General features: G+C 38.5%; 1 protein-coding gene across 3 annotated transcripts; it reads right to left on the minus strand.

The window, feature by feature from the left end:
* Nucleotides 1–630: 630 nt before the first annotated feature.
* LOC134679050 (paraplegin) lies at nucleotides 631–19,088 on the minus strand. Of its 3 annotated transcripts, none has more exons than XM_063537867.1 (15): nucleotides 18,731–19,088; nucleotides 18,486–18,635; nucleotides 16,585–16,725; nucleotides 15,696–15,833; nucleotides 15,004–15,097; nucleotides 14,542–14,675; nucleotides 14,289–14,453; nucleotides 13,917–14,068; nucleotides 12,489–12,711; nucleotides 9,256–9,389; nucleotides 8,777–8,913; nucleotides 8,220–8,422; nucleotides 7,368–7,487; nucleotides 6,875–7,060; nucleotides 631–6,328 (listed from the first exon to the last, which is right to left on the minus strand). In XM_063537867.1, the coding sequence occupies exons 1-15, from the start codon at nucleotides 18,908–18,910 to the stop codon at nucleotides 6,107–6,109; spliced, it is 2,379 nt and encodes a 792-aa protein (XP_063393937.1). In that variant the 5' UTR covers nucleotides 18,911–19,088; the 3' UTR covers nucleotides 631–6,106. The 3 variants fall into 3 exon arrangements, with proteins under 3 accessions (XP_063393937.1, XP_063393936.1, XP_063393935.1); XM_063537866.1 differs by having other exon boundaries at nucleotides 16,585–16,722; nucleotides 18,486–18,638; XM_063537865.1 differs by having other exon boundaries at nucleotides 18,486–18,638.
* Nucleotides 19,089–20,790: the final 1,702 nt, after the last annotated feature.

Here is a 20,790-nt window from a genome sequence, read left to right on the forward strand (position 1 = left end):
TGTTAAGCAAGTTTAGTTTTTAAGCCACATTTCTGTCAAGCTCGAGTTCTGATGATGGGATCCATGAGAAATCGAGGGAACTCCTCAAATTTTAAAGGCATGCGTATAGAGATTTTTGTATTTTCATCAGAAAATCAAGCATTTTCATTAAAAACTGTCGCATTTGATGAAGTGGAACTGCTGATGATGATCAGAACGGAACTCTTCAACGACGCATAGTTCACGTTTGGCGATTTGTCCTCTTCGTTATGTTTGTTAAGCAAGTTTAGTTTTTAAGTCACATTTCTGTCAAGCTCGAGTTCTGATGTTGGGATCCATAAGGAATCGAGGGAACTCCTCAAATCTTAAAGGCATACGTATAGAATTTTTTGTATTTTCATCATAAAATCAAGCATTTACATTAAAAACTGTCGCATTTGATGAAGTGGAACTGCTGATGATGATCAGAACAGAACTCTTCAACGACGCATAGTACATGTTTGGTGATTTCGAATTTCGGTTTTGACTTGGACTGGGACCCGGACTCATACCCGGATCCGGTTCGGACCCGGACTCGGACTCGGACCCGGACTCGGACCCGGACTCGGATCCGGACTCGGACCCGGACTCGGACTCGGATCCGGACTCGGACCGGGACTCGGACCCGGACTCTGACTCAGAGACCCGGACCTTGACCCGGAAAACCACTATGATACCTAAACTAAATAAACCACTATGATTACCTACCATAAAATGTGGGTATGATGATGCCAAACCCCTCCCGCTCAAACTCCCGTACACCGCACCGCATGCGCCGTTAAGTGGGTTAGGTTAGGTTTGAACTGCGATCCTCACAGAACCGAACAAAGTGGGTTAGGTTTGGTTAGAACTGCGAGTCTTACAGAAACGAAATGCTACTAGAAAAGTGGGTTTGATTAGGTTCGAACTGCGATCCTCACAGAACCGAACTGCTATCAGAGAAGTGGGTTAGGTTAGGCTAGAACTACGACCCTTACGGAAACGAAATGCTACTAGAAAGTACTCGTTTTACCTCCTTTTCTACATAGTGCACCATCTACCATAATCTTTCACCGGGCCCCATAGAAGTCGGTTTTTTTTTCTTAAAAATTATTTTACCCAAATATGTACGGGAACGGTTATGATTTTAACCGTCAGAATTGTGGGTTTGTTTGTACCTTATGTTCGACCGTGTCAATTGCTTAGCCGATTATACCCCGACCTGTCTCACTTTTCGGTTTTGACACCCCACTTCGAGTTCTGGAGCGCAGTCCAGTTGCGTAATAGTTAACTTCAATAATTATAATTATGTATGTAATCTCAATATCCAGAACGGGTAGAATTGTTCAATCAAATCTTGTTTCAAATTACATTTATCTTACGTTATCCTTAATTAGAGATGTTCAAGTGACGTGCCATGACAAAATACTGTTCGGTATGTTGCTATGCTGATAGCCAAATATCACGATTTTTTTACACTTTATACACTCAACTATAGCACTCATGTCAGATTGTCATCTGTAAGATTTCAGCGCTGTCCAGTATAGGGTAAATCGTCTATTACTGGCTATCTTTCAATAAATGGAAACCTTATATAGGTACCTACTAAAAAAGATTCTGTTTAATATTCACACAATTCAAGTCAATTTCCATGATTAATGTTACCTATTGGGTTTACTTGAATCATGTGAATAAATATAATGATTATTTTAGCCATTTTAGTATAAAGTGTCCAGTTATTGGAAGGTGGCCAGTAATAGACGAATAATCCTACACATTTAAAATATATAAGTGTCGTGTCATGTAGCAAAACAGAAAATGAAAAGGCAAAATCTTTACTTATATAAAAAATAATTCCTACATAATTCCTAGTCAACAGAAATTCGACTACTTTCAAAGTACACTAAGTGTTAAGGGAAAATACATTGATAAGATTGATAAATAACGGTTACGTGACTAATTTTATTTATTAATGAAATTAACGATTGTATTTTTTTTGTTTTAAGTATTTGTTTAGCGCACCACGTCAAGTCGTTGTGCTGTATCGCCCTACTGACAGACATCTGGTTTGCACGGATTTTTACATTCATATAAAAGCAGCCTGTATAACACAGGTAATTATAACATGACTGTATAATTAATAACACTAACATCATCCTAATAACGTTATGCTTATCCGGATGTCTCTTAGTACGGCACGGAATATATCTGCGTTATTACCAAAAATAGGAGGTATCAAATAAATCAATATTGTTAACTGGAAAATGTTCAATTTTGTTATTATATAATATTTTACAGATGCAACTGTTATCGATAGCTCTGTAGGTGCACAGCGGCCACAAATACCTCGGAGCACCATAATCTCCAAATATAGAGATCGTAACCGAGACTGATTGTACAACTTACCTCTCCATTGAAAATAAAGATTTTTTTTAAAGATATTTAGCGAAATGTAAATAAACATATTTATCACAATAATTGAAATCGAATTATCTGCTGCGTTTGATCGCCCTCGGATCTCTACTATACAAAGTATCTGTATCTTATTAGATACGGTAGAAATGTTGACTCTTCTAACTATATCTTCTTCTTAATTACTAATTCTATACCGTACTTACCCATATTTGTGGTCGCTATGTCCTTATGATTGAAAACGATAAGCGGAGTAAGCCAAGAGAGGCATTTTAGTCTAATTACTATACCTATGTTCCAAATTGTTTCATATTTTCAATTTTTTTTTGTTATCTTTTGTTAAACTTTTAAAGGAAAACTATTTTATATACTTATATAAATCCTACAGCTAATAAATTATAACAATAAAAAAATACACCTTAAAATATACAGCAGTCAAGCTTTTACGAATGTAAAAATCATACTACGTGTTGGAAAAAAGATTACACCCTTAATTGAAAAATCTGTTGACATGAATCCTGTTCGAATGAAATAAACAGATCATCTCGTTGCATATCTATCATATTATTTTTTGTAGGTATAGTTGAATTATCGAGAAGATGGAATTGCATTTGTAGTGGTTGTACCGTTTGCAACAAAAGGAGAATAATTTTCTCTTAACTTAATAAAATGACATACCCAAGAAGTGGAATAAGTAGTAGTCCTCTGTTTTTTTCTTTTATTCGCTATCATGTTCTTCATCTGAGCTGTCACAAGTATTGATAATAAAATTGTCTGTTATTTGATCCATTTCTCCTTCCTGACATCGATATTTATTTTCATCACTTTCGACGTGGTGACAAATATTTTCCCAGTCCTCAGCAGTGATGGTATTCATTCGTTCAGTTGCTAAACTCATAATGCCTTGCATGTTTAATGAAACGTTTCTTTTTGCTACATATCCTTTTACCATGGACCAAATATTTTCGATCGGATTGAATGTCGGGTGATACGGTGGCAATCGTAATACGGAGTGGCCATGTTCTTTTAAAATTGCATCTATGTGGTACTCGCGAAACCGCTCTTTATTTTGTTTAATTAATTCATACAAACTGGTTTTGTACATCAACCAGTTATACGAAATGTTGTGTTCTGTCAACCAATCCATCATTTCTTGTTTATTAGAATTTGACGTTGGAGCACGATTCAAAAGTTTGTTGTGATAGGACGCATTATCCACGATAAGTACGCTATTCGGTGAGGTTCGGTATTAATTTTTCTTTTAACCATTTTTCGTAGTTGACAAAGTTCATCTGGTCATGGTAATCTCCCGTTTTTTGGTTTGCCTTAAACATTAACAAATCGTTGGGAATAAAACCATCTTTTCCTCCTGCGTGCACTATTATTAACCACTGGCCTGTACTGATTTGTTTTTTTACACCAAATTCTGTTCCATCGGTCCAAGCTTCTCCGGACACATGTGAAGTGTGGATGTAGGTTTCATCAGTATAAACTAGTGGTCTATCTTGAGATCGATATTCCGCAATTTTGGTAAGGTAATTTATTCTTAGCAGTCGTATGTTTTGTTTTTCCATTAATATTTTTGGTTGTCCTCGGTCTTTTGCCATTTAAATCCTAATTTTTGTATTTGTTTTCGTAAGGTCGAAATGCCAAATTTGTAATCTATATCGGATTTTAACACAGAGTGGAGTCCCTTTAAGGTTGGAAATTGCTTATGGGACAGATGAAAATTGTATATAGTTCTCCGGATGACTTCCTGATCAAAATCGTCTACTGCTGATGACGGACAAGGACGCAACTTTTTATTCTTCGGGGAGGTGAATTTCTTTGTTGTTGCGAATTTCTCGCTGTTGCTCTCAGTCACAATGTTATAAACAGAAGAGAGACAAACACCTGTAGCTTTTTCAACTAACTGGGCAGCGGTGTAAGGCAAGTTTAAATTTTTCGTCAGTTCAAGTTCAAAATATTTATAACAGTTAAAAATTATTTGCTTACTTTGACTCTCAATAGGACCAAAATTACTTACAGCCATATTTTTTTTAAATATAAAAATTATTCGTAGTCGTACGGGCGGACACAATAATTAATTGAGAATACAATCAAATCAGAGTTAAAAATATACGCACAACGTAAATAATATTGACAATTTCACACTGACATTATTTTTGTTTTTAGTTCTTCGATATATATATAACAACCTCTTTGTATGCTGATAGTACAAGAAAATAGAAAATTCGAATATAGAATGCCTGTAAACAAACAATACTACTACATATGCAATTCCACGCTCTCGATGATTCAACTATATATTATGTTTTATAGGTTTACTCCTCCCCGTGGTGATAATTAATTATGTGACTAACATTCAATGTAGTCTTTAAAATTGCAACAACTATGATGTGGTACTTAATTATTTTTGTAAATAAATATTTCTTTACATCCTTGTTTTTATTTTATTTTACAATTAACTTATTATTTTCAGTCGGCTAGCGGTTTTATCGCATTAAAAATTACTCCGCAGATGTAACCAAGAGGTTCTAAATTAGTTACGCGGTTATAATTTTGAAGTAAAATGTACTTAGTACAGAATTCAGATTATATTAATTGTAACGTTCTTTCAAATTCTAAAAAAACGTAGTATTAGCCAAGAATGCCCGACTTTACTTACCTATTTTATACTCGAGCTTACGGCCATAAAACTCGAGGAAGGTAGCTGTACTGAACTTGACCTTCGAATTTATATTTTAATTAATGTATGTTAATCCAGTGTGAAATATGGGAATAGGTGTCCAATTACGACTTATTAATGTTTAATTACATTTTGAAGACTGCGATTTATTTGATATTAATATTCAGGTAACCCTGTGTTAACATAAGGTTTTATAGTTAATAATTACTCAATTGTACCTACACAATTTAATGTGTAGTCTTCTGTATCTTTCGGTACTACCTTGTAATTTCTTGATATACTTAAGCTATCTAAAACAATGTCAAAGGATCGGTGTTTGCCCTGTGTGTCTTACCCTCTTTACTGTGAATAAACAAGTTTCCTTAAATGAAATGGACATTTATATCGTTTCACAACTAGGCCAGCCGTTACGTGCGATGATAAAAAATATCGTCATGTGGGAACAGTTGGCTAAGTTGCGTAAATTCCTTCTGCAGACATGTATTATGATGAACTCCTGTGTTATTCAGTAATAATAACATATTCAACACGTAATTACGTTAGATAAAATACATCCTCTCTCTAACGTAATAACTTTTACCTTCAAGTGAGGATGTATGATATCTAACCAAAAACATTCAATACCATAGTAAGCGTTGGACAATGAATGACATAAAATACTCGAGTCAAATAGCCCCACTGGACGATGATATGTAGGTAAGTATTTAACCGGTCACTCAAATACAGACAAAATCTCATAACACTTATTATAAGAATCAAAGTATCTATCAACAAATGGCATTTTAAATAGTAAATAAAAAAAGGCATTAATGTCATACAGTATGATTCATAAGAATAGCGCATGCTTTCCGAGCTTGGCCAGAGGGTCAATGTACCTGAAGGTTACTTTCGCAAGAGCGCAGAGTCAATAATGTATCATTTCATCATCAACATCATAGTTCAAAAGAATGAAAGCATAGGCATAGATAATACATTTATAATTGCGTATCAGACTAGCACTTTTCAAAACTAATTCTGCGTATTATGCTGTTGTGGACCCGGTTCCGGCTTGGCAGACGGCGCTCCGATGTTTGAGCTCTCCTCGGCCGTCGCTGCAGCTTCTAAACTTCTTAGGTTCGTTTCAAACTCGACCGGCTCGATAAACTTTTTCCCCTTAAAAGGTGGAGGTCCCAGTATTGCTTGGACCTCTTGGAAGTTCAGCGTCTCCTTGACGAGTAGCGATTCGGCCAACTGTAAACAGATGATAGTTTAAAAACCGGGCAAGTGCGAGTCGGACTCGCGCACGAAGGGTTCCGTACCATAATGCAAAAAAAAAACGGTCACCCATCCAAGTACTGACCACTCCCGACGTTGCTTAACTTTGGTCAAAAATCACGTTTGTTGTATGGGAGCCCCATTTAAATCTTTATTTTATTCTGTTTTTAGTATTTGTTGTTATAGCGGCAACAGAAATACATCATCTGTGAAAATTTCAACTGTCTATCACGGTTCGTGAGATACAGCCTGGTGACAGACAGACGGACGGACGGACGGACAGCAAAGTCTTAGTAATAGGGTCCCGTTTTACCCTTTGGGTACGGAACCCTAAAAACACGCTACGCCAGAGTCCGTCTGAGTCGCCAGACGTATTACTGAGTCTGAGCCACAGTTACTGAAATGATTAATGACCTATCGCATGCTGTTGATAGTATATCATCAGGTGAATATTTGGCAAGAACAAAGCCAATCCCAACATAAGTAAGTGTAGTGACTGAATCAACTATTCCGACAACTTACGGCTTTCAGTTTATCCTGGTTAGTTCTGAGGATCTCTTCAGTCCTGTAATACGCTTGGGCTACCAGTTTCCTCGCTTCCAGGTCAATAAGATTCTTCAGCGTTTTGCTAAAGGGGCTCTTGCCTCTCTCTTTGAGGTCGGGGAAGGACACCAGACCGACTGTTGAAGACATCCCGTAAACACGAACCTGGAGTATACATTAATGTAGGTTACTTAGGACAGTTTTACTTTTAATCCGTCGAACTGCACTGCACTAGTGGGCACTATACAGCAAATGAATGCAAAGCAATTCGACCCATTATATTGATCTGTAGTAAGTAGTAACACGTCTGATACTGAGTCGCGTTGCAAATTGCGTTAGTATCACGTGTGATACGAGGGCGCTCCACGGGTTAAGAACTTTATTGTACTACATTACTAAGCGTGAAGTTGGACATTATTATTATCTGTCATATGGTTTAACAGACTGTTGTATTAACGAGCTTTAGCCGTACCTGAGCATAAGCTATCTTGGTGACTTTTTCGAGATCATTTTGTGCTCCGCTTGTGATTGAGTTGAAGGTGATGGCTTCCGCAGCTCGGCCTCCGAGCGCCATGCACATCCGATCAAATAGCTAGAAAAATATGGCAAATATTATTGTGATAAACCACATGGGTTATACAGGGGAATTGCACGTCTATAATTTAATTACACGTTTCACTACACTAGGTAGCTTTTAATATTTCGCTTAGCCAGATTTCATTTTTAAGAAGAATAATTAAATATACGGGAAAGAAGTTGCGCTGCTGCCGCTCTATCTACATTTCTCTCGCACGGGCATTATGTACCTGCATTAAAGTAAAAAACTTGAAACACAAGTATGTTTTAATTTTCCTTAAAAGTAGTCCATTTATTGGTCAGATTCACACTAATATTGTGGTCAGAAATAAATTGAAAAGGTACAAAGCAGTAGTTTACCAAAACGACCTCTGTGAAAGCTAACCAGACACGAAGAGTACCACTGTTTAAGCAACTGTATTAAAAACAAAGGCCTTTAACTTCGGTAGTATAAACCAAGGCACGTAGTAATTTGTAGTGTTCTACCCCCTTATTCATAAACGTTTACTAAAGTTAACAAGCCGATAATAATCGTTTGTCCCTTTCCATCATACCAATACGTCGGAAAGGGACAAACGATTATTATCGGCTTGTCAACTTTAGTAAGCGTTTATGAATAAGGGGGTTGGAATATAAGGTAAATAAGTTGGGAATATTCCGATGATGGTTAAAGTGAATGATTATATAACCAACGGAACATGCCCAGTCAGGTATCCTAGGTGGTTAGAAAGTTAAAGCTGTTAAGTACCTCCTCCTTAGAATACAGCTTCTGATCCGAGGTGGTGTACTGCGCAAAGCCCAATGCCATGTTAGTGCGAGGCACGATGGTCACCTTGAGCAAGGCGTCAGTGTGCTCCAACAGCCACCCCACCAGCGCGTGCCCTGACTCGTGGTATGCCACTATTTTCTTTTCACCCGGAGACATCGAATGATTCCTCTTCTCGGTACCACCTTAAAAATAATTAGGTAGATAATAAAATTAATTAAGTATCATGCACCCTTGGTCTAATTTTTTGCAAGTATAGGCGTAGTTAATTAATTATGCTAATTTAGACTGAGACTAAAGGATAGACTTTATCAAATCTCCTACGATATTCAACAGATAGCTACAAGAACTGATGACATCCAAAGCAGTTAATTGCTATTATACCCCTTCGACTATGTATTGAGTGTAAAGAGTCCCACTGGTTACCAGTCCGCCGGACGATATCGGCCTGTCAGTTAGAAGCAAAATTTCACAGCTCCGAACAACTGACAGGCTGATATCGTCCGGCAAACTGGTAATCTGTGGGCCCCTTGACGAACCAACAACCCGTTCGACCGCGTATTCCAAGTCGGCGGCGCGCACGATGTTCTGCTTGTGGCGCGCGGCGTGCAGCGCCGCCTCGTTGCACACGTTGGCGATGTCCGCCCCGCTGAAACCCGGCGTTAGGTATGCTAATCTGCACAAACCAAATGTCCTCATTTTTATTTCGTAGTAATACCCACACACACTAATTATTCATTTTAGTATTCCATACAAAACTTTAGTTACGGAGCACTCGGTTCGGTTAAAATGTGTTAAAAGAAAAAGCAGACATAGAATTATCCATTTCATCCTATTTTAATATTTGGACCTATTGTTAATCCTATTGGATTAAATGCGGTGAGCTGTCTTGATGCCATTTGTTTTGACTCACTGTTGATAAACGCCTAAGAGAGAAATAAGTACCTAAGTATATACCTAAAGGTGTCCATATGCTATGAGCAACTATACATGTCATATTAATATTATAATACAGTACCGTTTGGCGTAGTGACTCGGCAAATCCTCCAGGACGATGCTCTTGAGATGCCTCTCGAATATTTCTTCACGTTCTATCAATGTTGGCAAGTCAATCAGGATGTGGCGGTCGAAGCGGCCAGGGCGGAGTAAAGCCTGGAAATTCCACATGTGTTTGACTTCTTTCTTTGCTGTGCTAAGCTGAGCCCCTTCTCAGATTTGAGAATTTTAGGTAAATATATCGGTTGCGCTGACGGGGCGGCTTTTAAAATTAGTGCGATAAGGACAATTGCAGCTTAGGCGAAAAATACTGCGTAAAATATCTTAGAAAACTCCAAAACTTACTTAACCAATCGTAACGAAATTTTGGGAACGGAATGAGAAATAAATTATCTGTGTCTGACTGTTTTGATTTTTCGTTTATTGTTGCCGATTTTATATGCTAGGCGTGTTTACAGCGCATTTGTTTAGCCTTTTTAGCGCTAGATGAAGTAACCTAGTTATTAACTAAAACAAGAGAATAAATATAAAAAAAAGCAAAACGTACAGACACAGGTACTGGTTGAACTCATATAAAAAATACTTAACTCGGGCCAAAATGTCAAAAAGGTTTGTATGGAAAAATTACCTCTAATATATCCTTAATTATAAGGATTGCAATATTTGAATAAGGGTACTTTGCAATAGTAACACTATTACAACGTGATTGTCTCTCGTGATCACTCGATACCTTATCGAGGGCATCAGCTCTGTTAGTGGAGGCGAGCACGACGACGCCCTCGCGGTAGTAATACTATTACAACGTAATTGTCTCTCGTGATCACTCGATACCTTATCGAGGACATCAGTTCTGTTAGTGGAGGCGAGCACGACGACGCCCTCGTGGTAGTAATACTATTACAACGTGATTGTCTCTCGTGATCACTCGATACCTTATCGAGCACATCAGCTCTGTTAGTGGAGGCGAGCAGGACGACGCCCTCGCGGTAGTAATACTATTACAACGTGATTGTCTCTCGTGATCAGTCGATACCTTATCGAGCACATCAGCTCTGTTAGTGGAGGCGAGCAGGACGACGCCCTCGCGGTAGTAATACAATTACAACGTGATTGTCTCTCGTGATCACTCGATACCTTATCGAGGACATCAGCTCTGTTAGTGGAGGCGAGCACGACGACGCCCTCGCGGTAGTAATAATATTACAACGTGATTGTCTCTCGTGATCACTCGATACCTTATCGAGGACATCAGCTCTGTTAGTGGAGGCGAGCACGACGACGCCCTCGCGGTAGTAATACTATTACAACGTGATTGTCTCTCGTGATCACTCGATACCTTATCGAGGACATCAGCTCTGTTAGTGGAGGCGAGCAGGACGACGCCCTCGCGGTAGTAATACTATTACAACGTGATTGTCTCTCGTGATCACTCGATACCTTATCGAGGACATCAGCTCTGTTAGTGGAGGCGAGCACGACGACGCCCTCGCGGTAGTAATAATATTACAACGTGATTGTCTCTCGTGATCACTCGATACCTTATCGAGCACATCAGCTCTGTTAGTGGAGGCGAGCAGGACGACGCCCTCGCGGTAGTAATACTATTACAACGTGATTGTCTCTCGTGATCAGTCGATACCTTATCGAGCACATCAGCTCTGTTAGTGGAGGCGAGCAGGACGACGCCCTCGCGGTAGTAATACTATTACAACGTGATTGTCTCTCGTGATCACTCGATACCTTATCGAGGACATCAGCTCTGTTAGTGGAGGTGAGCACGACGACGCCCTCGCGGTAGTAATACTATTACAACGTGATTGTCTCTCGTGATCACTCGATACCTTATCGAGGACATCAGTTCTGTTAGTGGAGGCGAGCACGACGACGCCCTCGCGGTAGTAATACTATTACAACGTGATTGTCTCTCGTGATCACTCGATACCTTATCGAGCACATCAGCTCTGTTAGTGGAGGCGAGCAGGACGACGCCCTCGCGGTAGTAATACTATTACAACGTGATTGTCTCTCGTGATCAGTCGATACCTTATCGAGCACATCAGCTCTGTTAGTGGAGGCGAGCAGGACGACGCCGTCGCGGTAGTAATACTATTACAACGTGATTGTCTCTCGTGATCACTCGATACCTTATCGAGGACATCAGCTCTGTTAGTGGAGGCGAGCACGACGACGCCCTCGCGGTAGTAATAATATTACAACGTGATTTTCTCTCGTGATCACTCGATACCTTATCGAGGACATCAGCTCTGTTAGTGGAGGCGAGCACGACGACGCCCTCGCGGTAGTAATACTATTACAACGTGATTGTCTCTCGTGATCACTCGATACCTTATCGAGGACATCAGCTCTGTTAGTGGAGGCGAGCAGGACGACGCCCTCGCGGTAGTAATACTATTACAACGTGATTGTCTCTCGTGATCACTCGATACCTTATCGAGGACATCAGCTCTGTTAGTGGAGGCGAGCACGACGACGCCCTCGCGGTAGTAATAATATTACAACGTGATTGTCTCTCGTGATCACTCGATACCTCATCGAGCACATCAGCTCTGTTAGTGGAGGCGAGCAGGACGACGCCCTCGCGGTAGTAATACTATTACAACGTGATTGTCTCTCGTGATCAGTCGATACCTTATCGAGCACATCAGCTCTGTTAGTGGAGGCGAGCAGGACGACGCCCTCGCGGTAGTAATACTATTACAACGTGATTGTCTCTCGTGATCACTCGATACCTTATCGAGGACATCAGCTCTGTTAGTGGAGGTGAGCACGACGACGCCCTCGCGGTAGTAATAATATTACAACGTGATTGTCTCTCGTGATCAGTGGATACCTTATCGAGCACATCAGCTCTGTTAGTGGAGGCGAGCAGGACGACGCCCTCGCGGTAGTAATACTATTACAACGTGATTGTCTCTCGTGATCAGTCGATACCTTATCGAGCACATCAGCTCTGTTAGTGGAGGCGAGCAGGACGACGCCCTCGCGGTAGTAATACTATTACAACGTGATTGTCTCTCGTGATCACTCGATACCTTATCGAGGACATCAGCTCTGTTAGTGGAGGTGAGCACGACGACGCCCTCGCGGTAGTAATAATATTACAACGTGATTGTCTCTCGTGATCACTCGATACCTTATCGAGCACATCAGCTCTGTTAGTGGAGGCGAGCAGGACGACGCCCTCGCGGTAGTAATAATATTACAACGTGATTGTCTCTTGTGATCAGTCTATACCTTATCGAGCACATCAGCTCTGTTAGTGGAGGCGAGCACGACGACCCCCTCGCGGCTCTTCATGCCGTCCATCTCGACCAGCAGCTGGTTGAGCGTCTGCTCGCCCTCGCCGCCGCCGGGCCCGAAGGACGCGCCCGACGACGAGCGCGCGCGCCCTACGGCGTCCATCTCGTCTATGTACACTATGCAAGGCGCACGAGACGCGGCCTCTTTGAACAGGTCTCTGTAAGTTTTATACGCTATTTGAGGAGCATTCCACGGGCTGTCCCGTACAAACGCATTTTATTTCCTGTGTTGCGACTTCTTTTTCGGCATTTAAAGTAGCCAATTCTTTTTCTGCGCATAATTTTGACCATTTGTCATAGAAAAGGAAACTCTTGTATCTGCGAATCTTCAGAAAATCGCGTTTGTACGGGACAAATGGTAGACAATTTCATGGAATGCTCCTTAATCAAGTCAGTATTGCAGTGTTGTGATAGGCGATGATCGTACATTTTCCAGCATTTTTGGTGCAGCCAGGCGTGTCTCACTCCGCGATTTCGTCGCTTTGCTACAGGTAGCTAAAAGTACATCCGTTCGACCCCAATTTTGGGGTTTGCCATAACAGTGGTAACACACTATCGCACCGCACCAAGGTCATTGTGCAACGCACCCATAAGTAAGAGCGAAAAAGCGATATCTCTTTCTCGCTCTTACTTATCGGTGCGTCGCACAATGACCTTGGTGCGGTGCGATAGTGTGTTATGGCCTTAAGCCGCGCGTGGCGCTGTCGCCACCTAGCGGCCATATCTGTCCTGATCGTAACAGACGCGTTTTGTTAGAGATTGAGTCTGCTGTACCTAGTACTATTATTTAATTTCATTCTGTGGTGCAGCGGAGTGGTGTCAACCGAATTGGTATACATAATTTCAACCCCAATGCTAATATTAACATCAATTTACCATTTCAGTTGAAATTATCTATACCAATTCCGTTAACACCTCTCTGCTGCACCAAAAATGCTGGAAATTGTGCGATATATGTCTGGTGATAGGTACGTCAGTAGTGATTTAATTCTCTTTGGGTACGTGATATATTTAATCAGTTGGTCACGACTTCACGAGACGGAGATTAAAGGTATAAATCTATCAACTCTGGACCTCACTCAACACTCTCAACAGCAAAAAGCCGATTGCACCAAACCGTCTGTAATCGTAATTACGTTAACCCGATTGGCGATTGGGAATATACCTGACCTAATCACTGAAGCGGATATCATAAAGCAAAAAACTGAACTGGCTAACTAACTGGTATAGAAGAAGTATGAAATTATGAATGTAACTGATATTCTATTCAAGCACGTACATATTATGTAAATAGGTGTATATACGAAATTGTTGCTCCTTATTAAGACATTAAATATGGTTTTTAATAATAATAAATAGGTACCTGACTCTTGCAGCTCCTAGGCCCCCTATCATCTCAATGAATTCTGAACCATTCATAGACAGAAAAGGTACATTAGCTTCTGTGGCCACAGCTTTCGCCAGTAACGTCTTGCCGCATCCGGGCGGGCCGAGTAATAGAGCTCCTTTTGGTACCTGGAATTAAATTTCAGTACCGTACTTATTATATAGGACTCATGTGTCCAAGTGCATTTTTGATGTAAACATTAACTTCTCATGCAATTTTAACTTTTCCCGTGTAAATAATAAAAAATATATTAAATGCTCAAATAATCTATAAAAAATAGCAATGGATATGATTAATTCTTGTTTCATTAATGGAACTTAATATAACTTTATCACATAATATAAGTACCTTGGCACCCAAACTTTTATAGTGCTCCGGTCTCTTAAGGTAGTCCACGAACTCCATAATTTCTACTTTTGCTTCCTTAAGGCCAGCTACATCTTCAAACTTTACCCCTTTGCCTTGTCCAGTCATGGAGTTCACTAATGTGAATTTCGCGCGACCAAGCTGATTCTAAGATACATAATAAAAATATTGTATTAATAATTTACAAACTCCTTTCATCAGTAAAACTATCACAAAATGAAAACAAAACACTCACAAAGCCACCAAGGCTCATGTTCATTTTCATAGTCCTTGTAGAGTACAAAAATGACAAAATAACTGCAGCAATAAGTATGCTAGCGATTATTTTGCCAGCTACACTTCCATTCCTGTCATAGATCACTCGGACACCTGAAAGCATGATCAAAACATTTGGATTTACGAGTACATGCCATAACTTATGTTATATCAACTACATAAAAATACCATTTACAAAGGAAAACACTTTATTCCGAATGAACGGATTATTCCCATTAGTTACCGTGAAAATAGTCACTATGTCCCTACATGATGGATAACAGGATACTCTATCATCTTCATCATCATTAAACACTTTACTAGACTTACCAGTGGTAAGTTACCACCAAAGCGAGTCGCTGGCTATAACTTGGTGGTAATTAACGGGAATAAGCATATAATTTAATGCCGATTAGGGCTGTAACCTGTTACAATATCTTACCTTCTTTAACACCTAGACTGTTTTCAGTTTCTCGTAGTTTCTCCTCGAATCTGTGAATATCTCCAACATTCATGTGGTATACACGATGCGTAGCCTAAAACCAAGATAAAATAAGTACGAATGTAAATTCGGTACCTAGCAGCTCCACTGCATTTTAGCTACACTCCTGACTTTTGTGCTATACTTATATCGACTGGGATATGAACCGTGATTACGCAGTTACAGTCAGCAGCAAAAGTTGCTAAGCGGGCGAGGTGTTCAAAATAACCTCGACACGCTCTTATTTTCTTAACAATAAAGTCGCGTCAAGTTCATAGTGAACACCTCACCTGCTTAGTAATTTCTGCTGCTGACTGTACATGCATCTTGTTCACATCGAAATATTAGTAGCTCGAAAACAATACAAGAGGTAATCACGGTTCATATCCCGGTCAATATAAGTCTAATGAAACTAACCATGAATCATTCAAAACTCTCAGCCTCTTACCTAAGATACCATAAAGTCATAAATCACTCTCTAAGGGCCAACCCACATCTTTCGAGCGTCGGCGTCTACAATTCTATGGCCGCTGCTCGACGCAACGTCGATGCAACTGCGCAGCGACGTCATTTTCCATAGCGCTGACCAGACGCCGACGCTCGAGGGACGCTAGATGTGGGGTGGCCCTAAATAGTATGCAAAGTAATATAACCTTTTTCCCCTTGATTATTGCACCCTCGTGTAGGATGATAGTGACCACTTCAATATCTGGCCTAACTATGAGCTCCTCTACTTCGCCTTTTGAAAGCATTGAGTAAACGAATTCATTCCAAGAAACATAGCGCACCATCTGAAAAATGGCAATCACAATTGGTAGATAATCAATAATAAAAACACTTACCTAGTTAAACTGAAAAATTATACACTGAAGTAGTTCAACAGACATTTCTTCTGTACCCAAAGGGTAAAAACGGGACCCTAATACTAAGACTCTGCTGTCCGTGCATCGGTCCGTCTATCTGTCTGTCACCAAGCTGTATCTCATGAACTGTGATAGCTAGGTAGTTGAAATTTTCACAGATGATGTATTTTTGTTGCCGCTTTAACAACAAATACTAAAAAAATAATATAATAAATATTTAAGTGGGCCTATACAACACAAGTGATTTTTTGCCGTTTTTGCGTAATGGTACGGAACCCTTCGGGCGCGAGTCCGACTCGCACTTGGCCAGTTTTTTATATATATAATAGAATTTACCATCTTTACTCCAAAATCGTTTACTTTTTAAGGCCAACCATGAGCTTGCCAATGGAGTCTATACTTAATCTTAGTTAAAAATATGCTGATTATTAATATTTCAGTGTAAATATCCTTTGTAAAACTATTAAGTTATATGTCAAATGCTAACAATATCTGTCATTGTATTTGTTTGTTAATATATAAATTATGTTAAATACCATTGGGGTCTGTCGTGGAATGGCCCATGTCATACCCCAATGGAAAGAGCTAGAGGAGGCTTTTGCCAAGCGGCACACTGAGGTTAGAGACATACTCTAACTCAGAATAGAAGAGCTTAATAGATAGATTGAATGGTAAATACCTCATTTTGGGTGTTGTCTCCAGGAACCAAAAGAGAACTAAGTATTACAAGGATACTTGTAGTAAGCATCCAAAATGCAGCTTTCACAAGTAGAGATGGTACATTGTTATCTTCATCACTTTTCTTTTTGTCTTTATCCTGCTCACAAAAAAAAATATATATACAGGGTGGAAAGATAAGTCGGGCCCTGGAGGGAAACTAGGTACCTAAAATCCTTAAGTTCGCTCATTTTACTTAAAGGAGACATTCCTTTATTTTTAAAAAGAAATAAAACTGCATTCAAAGATTTTTCTTTTTTCTTCAATTTCACTTGTCTAAAAATATTCTTGAGTACTAAATATTCGATTTTATGGATATTTTGTACGACAGACGAGTGTAAGACCTAATGTTTCTTGGAGAAATGTTATCATTAACATTAACTGTTTCGACTAGTAGAAAAAAATAGCGAGTGTTTATTTTTTGGAAGTTTTACTCGGTTCTATTCCCGGTCGAGACAAGCAAATTTAAAAAAAAATTAAATGCAGTTTTGTTTTTTTTTTACAAATAAAGGAAGGTCTCCTTTAAGTAAAATGAGCTAGCTTAAGGATTTAAGGTAGTTTCCCTCCGGGGCCCGACTTATCTTTCCACACTGTATAACAACCTGAAATGATCTATGTTACTCGTCCAGTAGTATACAACAAGCTGACAGTCTTTACCACAGAGTCTGTACTGTTCGTGTACACTTAGTTCCTTTAAAACAAGACTAAAAAATTGGCTCAACAAACAAACCTTTTATAGTTTCAATGAATTTTTTATTATAAAGAATAGTGTAATATTAAAATGATATAAACATAAAAGATATCAATGTAGATACAAATTGCTGGTACATACAAACAACGATTACATAAATATTAACAAACATTTTTAAGCCTTAATTAATTTTAATAAGTCTTGATAGGGAATAAGTTTATGACTTTTACGTAATAAGCTTCTTAAGTGCCCTCTTTTTGCAGAAGTCTATTCACCCTGTCAAAAGTTCAATTGAAGTTGAAATCCTACAATAACTGTGGGTGTAAGAGCACAAATTTAATTAATATCCCACTCTATGAACTCTTATGAAAATAATTTATTATTTTGTTGTTGTTTTGAAATATTTTCTTCAATAAGAAAGTAAAATTGATGCACTCCCAGACAGAATTTGGACAGAAAAATTAAACATTTTATTTAACTGTCTTGAATTTATTCAGAATAAATCTCTGATAGCAAGATTCAAAGTCTTATTTTACAAGTGCGCAATAAAGCCATTATGTTCAAAAGTAGTGATAGTTTAAGCTCAAATAAGTTTATCCAGATTGCCAGGATTGTTATTCCAAATATCCCAATAAGTTGTAGAGGTGAACCAGATCTGTGTGATATATAAAACCATGTCTTTTAAAATACATACCGGTCAAAATCATAACCCTCCTTTTGCGTTGCCGTAGTCGGGTAATAATATATATACTAATAAAAACAGCCAAGAGCATGTCGAGCAAGTTTTGTACCAGTACACACTATTTGTTATCGACTTGACCGTCCGACGATAGCATAGTATCCGAAAAAAATATGCTCTTAACCATCCGCGGGAACCTTACTATCCAAAGGGGTGGAAGAAAGAATTGATTTCAGAGCCATCTAACGGAATATTTCGGCATTATTTACTAATTCTCTTGATGCGACAACGTAGCCTAATTAATAGTTAGCTCAAAAAAAAAATTTGATGGCAGTGTAGTTATAATTTTTATAGAAAATTGTGAATGCGCTGCGCGGGGCGTGCGTCGCTAAAAAACCCCAGACGGTTGACAGGAAAACAGTCTCGCGGGCCGGATGGTTGAGTGGTTATTGCAGTAATAATTGTTTAATAGAATTTATGAACTATAGTATACCTTATCATCATCCTTGTTGAAATTGTTAGATGATGTATGGAACCTTCGAGTACCACATATTGCACTGTGAGCCAATGTTCTCAAACCAGGTATATGTGATCTTTCCAGTAAATGGCATGCAGCTTTAATTTCTGCATGTAGTTGCTTTTGCTGCTACAATTAATAGAAAAATGAATTAGAACACTTAGCTAGTAAAACTTATAAATAATTTGTTATGAAATATTATGCAAACACTAGGTACTTACTGGATGTATAGATTTACTATTTATCTGGCGCAAAGCTGTTACAGATTTACACAAATGAATTAGATTGTCGTGGAAGTTCTTCGTACTTTGCTTCTCGAGTATTACTTTTCGAAAGTCTAAATGAAACTTTGATTGAATCTTAGCAGTGGATAGTGTCGGTAATCTCTTGATCGATAACATTTTGATTTTTTCTAGAATGCACTAACGACAAATTTAAGAAGACAGAACTAGAATAAAAAGAATATACACTATACACAAATCTTTATCACTTAATGTTGGACATTGATTTATTTCTATTATTTTTTATGTTATCATAAATCTTGACAATTACAGGTTAGGTTATTTTTACCAGTTTGATTTTGACACTTGTGTCATTGTGGTGCGTTCAAATATCACAAAACCGCGTCAAACCAAGTCGAACGTTATCACCAAGTTATCACCAAAGAATATCACTAGGGTGCGGTCCAAAGAATATAATACTCACTAGAGTCTGTGCGGAAAGAGAAGAGTCGTGGCAGAAACGGAAACTAACATTTTAAATTTTATATGGCAATCAAACCTTTGACACCTTGTCATGTAAAAAGTAAACAAACTTCTGTCATTGTATATTTATTAACAAAAACCGCAAGTTTTATGTATAAAATATTTTCAAAACACGATAAAACCGTACATAAAACCACAAGGAAAATTATATTTAACATTGTTCGGTTTTGTCAGCGGGAAGAAAACGGCTAAAAGCCGACTATCGACTTACAAAAAGTCGCGGAACGTGTTTCCGCTATTCGCGGGTATTGATGTTGTATTTAATATTAAATAATTACCTATTTAATAAGCCCCCTAAGTAACTTGTCTCCGGTACATAATCGGTAAGTATATTTATTCAAAATATATTAATTTTCATAAATATGCAGGTCATTCATGGTCTTTAAAATAACTGACAAATAGTCTTGATACTTGCCATTTTATGCATATTTATATGTAATTTTTTTTTCAGGATTGTGTAAAAGTACCTACGGTATCTCGAATAAAAGACCGCTAAGTAGGTGATATGCAAGAATTCGTAATCTACGTGCCGGATTCAAGCACATCCAGTTCAGATGAAGATAGTTCTATGAGTGTCCCTGGTTGTTCTGAAGCTAGCTCAAACATAAGTGACATTGAATATTTTAATTCAGACTTCGATTACAAAGAATAAAACTTTTTCTAATAAAATATTTCTTTATTTGTAGGTTCTGTTAGTTATGAAATTATATTTCATATTTAGCAGTGACTTTTTGGTGAAGTAAAATATCGTGAGATGAGAGAACCGAACATATCCCAATAAGGCCTACCTACTTAGGGGCCATCCATTAATTACGTCACACGTTTAGGGGGTGGAAGGGGGTCAAGAAAATGTGACATGTTGTGACATAGGGGAGGGGGGGAGTCACAAACATTGTGACGTCACTTTAACTTCATCAATATTCATCAGTAACCGAAAATTAATTTATATTTTTTTAATCGCTGTACATTTAAATAATGAGGTTTTAGAAGTAGGTAGGTAAATTCGTTCCTAATTGGTTTTGCGTTATAAAATTACTAATATTTCTTTTACAAAAAATATTTTTTTATAAAAAAAATAAAGCCGAGTTAGTATTGCCGATTTCGTTGAAAACAAAATTGCCTAAATGTGACGTCACACAAGGTTTTTTAAATGAAAATTTGCAAAATGTGACCAAGTGTGACGAGGGGGGGAGGGGTCAAAAAACCTAGAAATTCGTGTGACGTAATTAATGGATGATCCCTTATGCACTATTTTTATTCATATCCATATTTATTATTAATAGTGTACACATACATTACAAGTCAAGTTTACAATGGGTGAAATATATCCCAGATAAATTTACAGTTCTATTGCCCAATTTCTACCCGATCGACCCGGTTAATAACTGTTGGACTGCACAGATTAGGCAGTACATAAATGAGACTCTATCTTGTTTGGTACTAAAATTACAGTTGTATTGGGCAGATTCTTAACTAGTTTTAGCACTTTTAGCAGTTTTGTCAATCGCACTGTCACT

Source organism: Cydia fagiglandana, chromosome Z, assembly GCF_963556715.1.
Source record: "Cydia fagiglandana chromosome Z, ilCydFagi1.1, whole genome shotgun sequence".
Lineage (NCBI taxonomy): Eukaryota > Metazoa > Arthropoda > Insecta > Lepidoptera > Tortricidae > Cydia > Cydia fagiglandana.